We start from the raw sequence: 12,464 nt of genomic DNA, 5'->3' as shown, positions 1-12,464 counted from the left end.
CAAGCGAATGCCCTAGACTTTGATTGAATTAACAATAGGTTGATAGCAATACCTTTTTTTTTTCTTTTTAGGAAAAGGATATTTGAATATGTAGTAGCAGTGTACCTTCAGACTTTTTTTGGGTAAGATTTGTTATCCTGACCCATTTCAATTTGACTTCCATTTTGATTTTGGAGCTGAAAGTGCCTTAGTTGCTCTGATGACTAAACCATTACTAAGGCTATTGAGCACTATTGAGAATGGTCCTACTGCACTTGAGTGGTTCTGGTGTGAATTCACCAGCTAACACTGAAAAGTGTTGCTGGGAGCACCTACTTGGATCCTGGCACTAATGCTTTGGGCTCCTTCAGTGTTGGCCTTTGTCCCTTTTAAGATCAACATGAGATGGCTGGGGCACAGTTCATTGGCAGTACAGCAATTCAAAGATTAAGGTGTCAATTTCACAGAATGAAAATGCAGTCCATCTGAAGGAGCAAACTGGACGTTATTAGATCCATGTTTACTGATGGCGCCAAACTACTTCTGCCTCTTGTCTTAAAAGCCCCTTGATAGAGTCACCATAATTTAGGGGCAACTTGATAGCACTTATGTATGTAAATAACTCTACTTAGTATGGAATTATAACTTAGTTTTGGTGTGCTATGGAAATGCTAAAAATAGTATTACATTTTTGTTTGTTTTTTAAAAATGGAACATATTCTCACATGTTTGTCAATACGTCAAAAAGGTCCCAGTATTGAAATTCAGGTAATATGCAAATATTAATAGACTAAAAGTTTGTTTATCTGTTAACAAACTCAGTGAAAATGAGGTCTGTGATTTAAAATAGTTTACTTTCATAGAAAGTCTTACATAAAGTTGTACTGTTGCAGCTGTGACTAATCCTGTCCCAACACCTGTCCCAACAAAATGAAGTTCCAGGAAAAGCTCATTTAGTTTTCCTGCCTGTTACTTAACTCTAGGATGAAAGCTTGTTCCAATCCAGCTGATATTTTCTTAATGACTTGGTTACTTGGAAATTTTACAAATTGAGGCTTTCAATGGGTATTGATGTTATTTTTGGGATTTTATCTTGCTTAGTATATAAAACAAACAAAAATTCAATGTGTAACAGCATCCAAACCATTTTTTAAATTTTTGTTAACAATTTAGCAATTAAAATTGGCATCTGGTCAGAACTGTGGAGTGCATCTTTAACTACCATTCTGTGGTAAACATATCTCAGCCACAATGATACTGGCCTCCCTGAAGTGTGTGTGGGGGTCTCATTAAGAGATGCTTAGGGCTGATTTAGGATGCTTAGGGTTGATCCTGCATAGAGCAGGGGGTTGGGCTAGATGGCCTGTATGGCCCCTTCCAACTCTATGATTCTATGAGACAGGTATTTGAGCGCAGCTAACCCTGCTGGGAGGCCAGGGGATCGATGCCAAGTGACCCTGGGGGTAGCCAAACAAGGTTCTTGAGGAGGTTCTTGATATGCCACTTTTCCCTACCCGAAGGAGGCTCAAAGTGGCTTACAGTCACCTTCCCATTCCTCTCCCCACAACAGACACCCTGTGGGGTGGGTGAGGCTGAGAGAGCGCTGATATCACAAGGTGGGCATCCCCCCAATAGGGTCACTTCCCCAGGAAGAGAGTTCCAGGGGCAAGGGGTCTGCTCTCCAGGGGCAAGGGGGCTCCCATCTCATGCCAGTCCAACCCTCTTTGGGAGGGCAGTCAGTAAAGCGGTGGCCTTATTTACTGCCATCACAAGTCATGTCTCATTAGCCTGTTGCCACCCTGCTTCGGGTAGGGGGGGAGAGGAGGAGGAGGAGGAGGAGGGAGGCTGAGAGAGCGCTGATATCACTGTTCGATCAGAACAGTTTTATCAGTGCTGTGGCAAGCCCAAGGTCACCCAGCTGGTTGCATGTGGGGGAGCGCAGAATCAAACCTGGCATGCCAGATTAGAACTCCGCACTCCTAACCACTGCACCAAACTGGCTCTTTGGCATTGCAAAATGTTAAGAATAAAGCTAATAGTACACGAAGCATGAATTTGTCCATGTTACAAGGATTTAAAGATACTGGTAAGAGTTTCAGAAAAAGTACAAGAAATGAATTAGATTTTAGCATCTTGTTTCATTCATGGTTCAATGACTTAAAGTTACCAAATTTATTGCTATGAAAATTATTATAGAGCCTCTTGTGGCGCAGGGTGGTAAGGCAGCAGAAATGCTGTCTGAAGCTGTCTCCTCATGAGGCTGAGAGTTCAATCCCAGCAGCCGGCTCAAGGTTGATTCAGCCTTCTGAGGTCAGTAAAATGAGTACCCAGCTTGCTGGGGGGTAAACGGTAATGACTGGGGAAGGCACTGGCAAACTACCCTTTATTGAGTCTGCCATGAAAACGCTAGAGGGCGTCACCCCAAGGTGCTTGCACAGAGGATACCTTTGACTCGGTGCTTGCACAGAGGATACCTTTACCTTTTACTGTCTAGCTGATGAACCATTTGTTCTTTGAATGAACTGGAAAAGTTGAAAGCATTTCATTCATGGAATTTGATGAAAAGTGTAACGTCATCTATTTATCACCTCCAGTTTTGTAGAACAAAACAACATGATGCTCCATTGAGGTTGTTATGTAATTCTGTTTATTGAAAGATCTCATAGGCTTGAACCCATTTAAGCAGATTTATAAAATGAAAACTTAGCCATACCCAAAGAAAATGGGGTTGGGGAAAGTAGTGATGAGTAGGTTAAAAAGTCAGAAGAAAGTTGGGGTAACCCTTGAAAAGACACTTATTTTATCACAGGAAAGGCAGGAAATAATTGATACTGACAGGTATGTTCATGAAGTCATGCTTTAATGTTTTGACACTAATAAATTGATTCTAATTTGATAAAGTATTTTTTACAGAAAGAGTCATATCTTTGAGGCTGTGAAAGATTGCTAATGAAATAAATTAATAAAAGAATGCAATAGAAGCTAAGAAGGTGCATGTTGTGACCCATACATGAAACATATGATAACAAGGAAAGCAGGCCATTTTTATTAATCCCTTTTGTATTATTCATGAGGAAATGTATGAAGATTCAATCCATTAGCATTGTAAGGTTAAGAATTTAGAAGGATGTAACTTGGTTTAGGATTGCATTGTAAATCTGATATGATTGATCAACGAGGTTTTGTTTACTCAGGTTGTAAACATAATTAAAACAAATGTTTAAGTTTCCATAAAAAGTGAAGTGATGGTGTGCATATAGAGCCTCTTGTGGCACAGAGTGGTAAGCAGCAGAAATGCTGTCTGAAGCTGTCTGTCCATGAGGTTGGGAGTTCGATCCCAGCAGCTGGCTCAAGGTTGACTCAGCCTTCCATCCTTCCAAAGTCAGTAAAATGAGTACCCAGCTTGCTGGGGGGGGGGAATGGTATTGACTGGGGAAGGCACTGTCAATGCCACCCTGTATTGAGTCTGCCATGAAAATACTGGAGGGCGTCACACCAAGGGTCAGACATGACTCGGTGCTTGCACAGGGGATACCTTTACCTTTTAAGAGATTGGAGTGCATCAGATATTCCAGCCCACACTGACTTTTCCAAGAAATAATGTTTGTTTCATAAACCTGCTACCTATGATATTGAGAAACTTTAATATGAAGGTGACATCAAAGTAGAAACTAGGACCTACCGATCCTTCTGTCAACTGGAGCCTTCTTCTAATTGTTTCTTTCCCCCCTGCCCATGCTATCACTTACTTCATATTTACATCCTCTCCTCTCCTTCCTCTGTTGGCAGATGGAGGATGACTGGGGGGGGGGCTTTGTTCGTTGCTGATGATTAACAGTTAATTTTAGTATTTTATGCTGTTTTAATTGTTTTATCCTATTGTTGTGAACCATCCTCAGCCTGTTTTCAAAGAACAATAACAACAACAATAATTATAACCCAAAATGTGGAGTTTGCATATCATCCCAATTGGTTCTGAAGAATACTCCCCTCAGTTTTGTATGTGGTGCCTAGTTTACAGAGGGAAAGGCAATGTAGTTATTGAAATTATTTTACTCTAGTTTTACACTCGGTTCTTCTATTTTCCAGTTTTGGATTGTCAACACCTTCGCCAGTTGGTGTTGCTACTACTTTGAGAGGTATGTTCTCTACTCAGAAAGCTGCTGAGAAGACTATTGTGATGTTCCAATGGTTTGTTCATGAGACCTGAGGGCTCCCTTTTGCATGACATCTTTTGGGCTTCCCTATCTTTTATTACTCAAAAGCCTTGTATACTATTGTACTGAATGGGAAAGATCTGCCATGTTAGAATCACATTTATGAACTGTTGAAGACATTTTGTTTTGATGCACTTTGTGGCACAGGTTTAGTTATTTGGTGATGTGAAACAGATTAATACTAGGCTGCCATTCTTGCAGTAACGTAATTGTCTAAGATGCTAGGGTATGCGTAATTCAATTCAAAATGCCACTTGTCTTCTTCCTAAGATGCAGCTGCCAAAGTTCTACCCCCTGATGAAGTTTCAGTTGAGACTCCTTCAGAAATGATTACTGATAAGATTGAATACACTGAAGTAAGTGTTTGGACTCTTTCTTTGCATTTTGGGGGTAAGGGATTGCATTACTGTTCCATTAGTTCTGTGCAAATGACCAAAACACTCTACATTCAGCACATAAATGCATATCAATGGCAGCAGGCTTTGTTCCTGACCTTCATGCATTGATTGGCCTGCCTAGTACATAGATCCCATTTGTGTATGCACATAGACTGTGAACAATGTACAATCTGTACTCAGAGTGCAATGAAGTGGGAGAACTACTAGAGTGATGAACACAACTGTTTATTAACACACAATCATTTGCAGCAGTTGGCAAAAGTGAAACTAGAATTAGTTGCTTATATAGCCTGTTTCCTTGCCAAAACTTCCTGCACGCAAGAAACAAGCCTTTACAAATTAGCCCTATAATTACTAACTAAACACAGAACATAATACTCCCCCCCCCCTTACTAGATAAGATGTAGTCCTGTAAATACCGGGGTCTCAGCCTCTCCCTGGCCGAGTGCTGAACCGCAGGAGCCGCCGGTGAACTTAGCTTGCTAGAAGAGGAAGGAGTGTCTGGAGGAGCTGCAGTGGCCTCTAACACCTCCAGCATTGATGACAAGGGATCAGGCATGGAAGGGGGCAGCTCCACTAGTGGGGCAGTAATGGAGTCCACAAGTAGCGACACCATATGCCACTGCAGTTGATCCACATATCTCCTGAGCTGTTGTCCATCCTCGGTCTGAGTCCCATAAGAGACAGGACCATTTTTTTCCAGTCACAATGTCTGATAGCCAACATGGCCCCAACCCATAGTTATGCAGGTACACAGGGTCCATACCCATTTTGCCAATTTATCAAGCAACCTGGGCTTGGCCACAGTGCCTTCTTGGGGAGAAAGGAGTGATAAAAATTGAGAAGTTCCAGAAACACCTGGGGTTTGAGTTTCGACTTTGGTGCCTTGTGGATTGCCTGGAGCTTTTCCAGGATTGGTGAATGCTTGAGACATTGATTGTAAAATCCAGAAACTCCTAGAACACATGTCTCCTTTTTTACTTTCAGGCCTGCTTTGTCAAACTGCCCCAGGACTTCCTTTTGTTTGGACAGTAGCTGGTGTTCAGATGCCCCCATGACCAGCACATCATCAAATTAAGAAACCACAATCCCTGGGGCAGTACTAACTTCAAATAAGTGTCAGTATAGTCTGCGCTACAGTGGCTGCCACATCAACACAGTGGCTGCCACATTAGCCAGGATACCAATAAATGGCTAATGACTAGGACCAGGAAAGTGTGCACTGGGAAGGCCTTACTGGTTGTACACTTAGAATCAGTGCAAATCTTCATGTCCTTATTGGATTTGATTGGTATAACAATGGGGGCTTCCCCCTTGTGGCATGAGGCATAGGCTCCAATACCTCCTGTGCCAATTCAGCATCTATTTTGTGCTTTAAACTAAATGGCACTCACCAGGGTTTAAGGCAAATTGGAGGCACTCCAGGATCAGGATCCAAGGATACCAACGGGCCCTTGTACTAACCTCACCCCCTGTCAAATACCCTCAGGAACTGCCAGTCCAGAACTCCAGAATGCTCCCCAAGGCTAGCACAGTCTTCTGGCATCTGGGCATTCCAAATCAGATTCCCCCCCCCCTTTCTAAATCCAGCAGAGCTGCCATTATGGGAAATCTTGCCCCCTGAGTAGAGTGATCTATTTTTGTTTGAGAATTGGTAGTATTTCATGGACTTGTTCTAAAGGCAGTTGAAAGTGATCTAATCCTGCCACCTCCGCTGTGGCAAAAATCCTTCTTATCAGACAGCAATAAGATTAGCCAATATTTAGGCTACAATATGTTACAGACTGAAAATGGGAATCAGAACCATTTGTAAGATCCATGTAATATATTAGACTAATAGGAACCTCCTAACTAGATCCCACTAATTTTCCTGTTTGACCAACTGTAACTTAAATGATGGTCTTTGAGAAGTACAGACCATTTTCTATTTTCAATAACCAAGATGGGAGCTACTGTAGATAATGCATTTCAGTTGTTTATTGCAGTGATAAATGCCTTCCACTTTAGAAAAAGTATCTGTAAATTATTGCTGAAAAGAAAATATGCAAATCACAAAATCTAAAATGAATGCTTTGGAATTTAGCTGATATCTCACACATTCTTCATTGTTCTTAATTGCCAAATTATGCTGAAAATTTCAAGAATGTCTTAACTTTAGTTGTTCTCTTGTAGAATCAAAGCCTGATATTTAATGCAAAGACTGGGGAAGAGGGAAAGTTAGAATGGATAACAATAGAAATATAGTACTTTTGAGATATACTGATATAAATTAAGTATGTTGGTTAGAAAATTATTGCCTTACACTAAGAAAAGAGGAGATACACATGGTAAAGATCATATATTTTATTACAAACATATGAAATCTCATAGGTGAACTAAGATAACATTCTAACTCTTCCTTGGTCATTATTATTACCCTCTCCCTACACATCCATTTACACTGGTTCAGTTTTCCCTCCTCAACCACTCACCAACTCTTATTCCCAGCAACCTTCCCCAACTATTTATCAAATCTGCCTGTTCCCCGATATGTTTTTCACCCCGCTTTTCAACTTTGGTAAACAGATTTTAGAGAGATTTGTACATTAAAATATAAAAATTACACCTCTGGATCAGACCAGGGGTCCATCTTGACCAGCATTCATCCTCACACAGTGGTCAGCCAATTGCTATGGAGGGCCAACAACTGAGCGTAGAGGCCAAGGATTTCCTCAGATGTTGTCTCCACAGTTTCCAAGAAATTTATAATCTGTTTGACTGCATGCTACAAAACAAAGGAATGAGTCTGTATAAGACAGGATATACATTCAGTTCTCTTAAATAACTACTGCCTTTAGCTATGGAGCTACGGAAAAGGACTCATCTCCAAGACAGGCAGAAATTTGAAAAGTGGATTGCATTCAACATTAATTTTGACATTGATTCTGAGTAAGTTTGTGACAAAATTATATTAATACAGCTAAGATTTTTCACTCAGTGTTTCCTTCCTTCCCCTTCAGTTCAATAATGAAATAAAGAAAGAGGAAGAGAGACTGGCGAGATTGGCACATGAACAGGTGGTTGAGTTCAGCATTCTTCTTCCTGAAGAGAAGTACAGCATTGAACTCAGCGATCCATTTTCTGATGAATACCAGCAACTCTCACAGCTATTTATTTCTGAAGTAATTGCCTTACCTGTCCATTTCCCCCTATAATCTGAAATGTTGATACAGGCATGGAGATTTTTATTTTCCTTAATGGAATTTTCTGGAGCTAATGGCTATGCTCCTCAGCATCTACCATTCTTGTTGTTACTGTCCTCTGCAAGCTGTTTTCTACCGAACTCCACTTTATGACAACCACAGAGAATGTTCTTAGTGGCCCTTTGTTGTTTGTGTAAATGTAAAATTTCCTTGTCTCCTGAACATTTTGGACCTTTCTCATAAATTTACATCTGTTTACATTGTGAACTACTTAAAGGAAGAACAAAGGGTTTTGAACCTTGTCCTTGTTATAAAATCCCTCTCTCTGCTCCCCAGGCCTGGCTGATAGAATAAACTCTCACCCTGAGTTGCTGTTTTCCAGCTAAAACTAGGCTTGGACTGCCTAGCCAGTTGGCATTGGGGAGATGTACTCTCTATGTGCATCCCTGACGAAGGTGCTGTTTATTCACTCTTTTCCAAATGACTAAGACAGTTGCTATTGTGAGAACAAAGAAATAAATTATTATAACAATCATAATTATTTCTCTAACTCACCTGGATCATGCCTTGGCAGACACTGTTGACTATATTATACTAGCTGTAGTCTTTTGCCAGATTGTGGCCCAGATGGGGGAAAGATATAGTCCATCCTGCAGCTGAAGAGATCCATTTTAGCTCTTATATGTGGTCAGATTAGGCCAGAGATTTAATTTTTCCATCATATGTGCCAAGGAACAGTGCCATACTATATGTGGAAGAAATATCTGATCAGACAAAGGCCGCTTGGCAGGCTGATGTTCCTTTCATCCTATGCCTAGTTCTCTCTGTGCTTGGACAGACACCCTTCTCAGTTAGACATTTTTGATGGATTTTATTCTTGGGTAACATCAGTTTAAAGTGAAGCTTGTTGTTATGAAGTCGCAAATATCGAGAAGAGCCACAATGGTTTCTTGTGTGGTTTCATGCTTCATGATGAGTAAAAAGATAGGTTGCTTTTCTCAGTCCATGCTTCTCCAGAACCAATGGTATTTTTATTGTTACTTTAAGGACCATTGGGCTATTCCCCTTCCCCAAGGCATGGGTGCTGTCTGGACGGTAGGAAATAGGGTTTTTCGCCACCAAGTTAATTGGATTACTAGGGTTTTAATGGAGGTTTAATACTTTTTATTGGGGGTATGAATATTTTTTTACAACAACAACAACCTTTATTGGCATAAAAAATGGGACAGATCAGAATAAAATCAATTAGTTTGTAAGTTCACACAGCTTAATTGCCATTTGTAAGAATTTAGCCACTTTATCAATTGTATCTGGATCCTGATTGGAGAGAAGGAACTGTACCTTGTACTTATCAGAGTAGCCAATACATTTAACTAAGAGTAAATCTAGAGCTTTAGCCCAAATAGCATCGTATATGGGGCAGTAAGAAAAAAACATGCTGTATGGTTTCTATGAAACCTTGTTTACATGGGCAGTGTCTCTGTATGTAAGGGATCTTCTGAAAGTAAGCCGTGACTTCTTCGGGTATGAATATTTGTAGCCTGCCATGAGGCATTTGCAGGAATTTAAACAAACAAATAAATAAATGGTACTTGTGGCTCTTCTAAGCACCATCCCCCCATTGTAGATATTCTTTTGTGGTTTTTTAAAAAAATATCAGCTCTAATAACAAATTGTTTATATTTTTCTACATTTGGTTTTAACCCTAAACTTTGTGGTTCTCATTGACTCTTTGAAACAGTCACTGGAGAGACTGGAGATGCATGAACTATAGGCTTAATTCCACTAATAGATATAAAGGGTCTGGGAAATCATGTGGATACAGTCAAAGTTATACAGCAAAAAAATTAATGAAAGGTGAAACATTGCATCAGACAGGAAAGTCACCCTTGCCATTTCTGTTACTTTTTTAAATAACCTGACCATTTCCGCATGGAGGGATAAAATGTGAGTGGCCTCCTGCTTGCAAACGTAGGATCTAAACCTTGCATTTGGAGCTCTCCTCACAGGGAGACCCTTCCTGCCTTTTCCCTCTGTCCCGTTTTGGCTTTTTGCATCCCGATGAGGCTGCAAGAGAAAACAAGTCAAACTTCTACCCCCTTTCCTTGGCTTGTCAATCACAGCAAGCCATCAATCACAGCACAGAAAGAAGTAGTTTTCAAGCTATCAGTGACAATATAAGTACAGTCTCATTTCTGTATTACTTCAGCAGTGATACTTTAACAATATTATATTTCTTTAAAGTTGGTTTCTACAAAGATTACTATCAAAGTTAAACTTCAGCGATCAACCTTTTATTTTAAGACATATATCTTGTTTATCCAAATTCTCTTTTATATTTAGTATCTCTCAGAAATGGGTCTACTAATATCAATGGTCCAACAAGGTATCCATCCTCTAGGGTATCTTATAAGTGATCACTTATAAAGAGAATTTGGATGTACAAGATAAGTGTTAAAATAAAAGGTTGATAAAAGGTTGAAGACTAATTTTGATGGTAATCTTTCTAGAAACCAACTTTAAAGAAATACAACATAATATTGATAAAGTATCACTGATGAAGTAATACAAAAATGAGACTCTGTTTATATTGTTTGAATAAAGTTTTTGCCATCGCCAGCTTGAAAACTACTACTTTCTGTCTATGCATCTTCAGCTGACGGGTTGTCTCTGCTTCATCAATCACAGCACAACAGTTCTCTTGTGGACTGAAACTCCCCCCTCCTGAGCCCCAAAATAAAAATTTTTAAAGGCACTTCTGCATTGCTATGTGGTAATGCCACAACATAGATGCATTTTTAATAAAAATCAACACTTCTGCGTTGCTATGGATAAACATCAGAATGATACAGCATCCCCCCCCCCCTCTTTTGGGATTCATATTTTTTTGGACTTTATTTATATCTGGGTGAATTCTTGAGAGGCTGCACTTGAGAAACTGGAGCCCAAAAAATCATTTTGCATAAATGGAAGGCTTTATGACAAGGGGCATGCATGCTCGAATGATTGGGAGAAAGCTGCTTGATCACCTGCCCCCCCACTTCCCCTTTCATTCCCCAGCTCCAAAAAATACAAATGGGACTGTGATTTGCCTGCCTGATCCCAAATAGACCATGGACCATGGACAAGAAGATTTTATTTTACCGTTGACAATGTAGCTTTGCGGTCAATGATGACCATACCATTTTTAAAAAGAATAATCAGAGCAGGAAATGGAGATAGGAGTGCGGGTGTGAGGGCAGGACCACACTACAGAGACTATTGCACCCTTCCAACTCCATATGGTTGCTCACTGATGGGATGCAAGATAAAAGTGGTAATTCCACATTTTGTGATTTTCCTCATCCCAAATCAAATCTGGGCAAAACTTTAGCCAGCCCCTGGAGAGCCTCGGGATGCAGGCAACATCATGTGGAGGGGGCTCTAAAAACCAGCAGCAGCCAGAGGCTGTCCAGGGGCAGATTCTTGTGCGGAAATGGTGCCTGCATTTGTGCCATACATTTATTAGAGAGGCCACCTGAAAAGGACAGGATCAATCATTTTTGTCTCCATTTCTTTCCAAATAGATTCAAAATTCCTATGATGGATTGCCTGGATACAAAAACATCCATGTAACTGAATTCAGGTATGAAATTCTGTCAACACAAGAATTCTTATTTTATTAGTTTACTCAAAATTGCCTGAATAAAACCGCCTATTTATATCACTTTGCAGAATTAAGGTATTGAGGATTACACTGTTTGTTGTAACGTTAATGAGTACAGCTACAATTATCCCTATCAACCTTCCAGTGGGACCTGCAGTTTTTCTGGAATTACAACTAATATTCAGACTACAGAGATCTCTTCCCCTGCAGAAAATATCCCTTGCTAGATGAAATCCTCAAATTCCTACTTCAAGGGTCATTGCTTATGTTGTTTGTTTCCAAAATGGTGGGGAAATGATATATCATTCAATGCACATTCAACAACATATCATCTTGAACACTAAAGTTTATCTAAAACACAGTTTTTGGAACAGAGAAACTGGCTTGTATCTAGAACTAATGAGATGAAATTAATTCAAAAGAATTTTTGCCTAAACAACCAGAAGAAGTCCCTGACAGCAGGTCCTCAGTGGAACAGGCTTCCTTGAGAGGTGGTAGGCTAAATGCTAATTCTGTTAATTTAGGCCAATTGTAAGTGGATGGACAGAAGGGATTCTTTAGGTGCTTGGCTCTCGTGGCCATTTCTTACATTCTGCAGGGGTTGGACTAGATAACCCTGTAGGTATCTTCCAATCCTGACTCTACGATTTTAATATTCTTTTTAATTTATAGCAATATGAGTCAACTGTCACATCCTTTAATAACCCATTGTCACATAATGAGTATTGTGGTTGATTGGGGGTTTGACCTTACATAGCATTCCTTCCACTTCAGAAAACTGGGAACAAGGCCATAACTGTGGTTTCATTTTAAAAAAAAAACCCTGATATGTAAAACATACAAAAGTTGTAAAATAAGAAAAATTATCTGTGGGACAATACTTTATAAATATCTTTATTTGAATAGTATTTTGTTAATTCTGGTAGAGCTAAATATACAACTGGGAAGCATCTTTTCTCATTTCATTTTTCATTTGAACTTTTCTTGTCCTCTCTCACTTAACATTTAGGTCTCCTGAGGATGACAGGTAAAAAAAAATCAG

At 39.9% G+C, this 12,464-nt stretch overlaps 1 protein-coding gene across 2 annotated transcripts in view; it reads left to right on the top strand.

The window, feature by feature from the left end:
- Positions 1-12,464, top strand: part of IMPG2 (interphotoreceptor matrix proteoglycan 2) — a 66,103-nt gene that overhangs the window by 31,527 nt on the left and 22,112 nt on the right. For both annotated transcript variants that reach the window (XM_077342104.1, XM_077342105.1), the window contains exons 6-10: positions 4,069-4,118; positions 4,467-4,552; positions 7,594-7,755; positions 11,343-11,401; positions 12,432-12,449. In XM_077342104.1, coding sequence (XP_077198219.1) covers positions 4,069-4,118; positions 4,467-4,552; positions 7,594-7,755; positions 11,343-11,401; positions 12,432-12,449 — 375 coding nt within the window. The remainder of the gene's footprint in view (positions 1-4,068; positions 4,119-4,466; positions 4,553-7,593; positions 7,756-11,342; positions 11,402-12,431; positions 12,450-12,464) is intronic.

Source organism: Paroedura picta, chromosome 6 (assembly GCF_049243985.1).
Source record: "Paroedura picta isolate Pp20150507F chromosome 6, Ppicta_v3.0, whole genome shotgun sequence".
In the NCBI taxonomy this organism is placed as follows: Eukaryota; Metazoa; Chordata; class Lepidosauria; order Squamata; family Gekkonidae; genus Paroedura; species Paroedura picta.
This window is presented reverse-complemented; position numbering and strand designations above follow the sequence as displayed.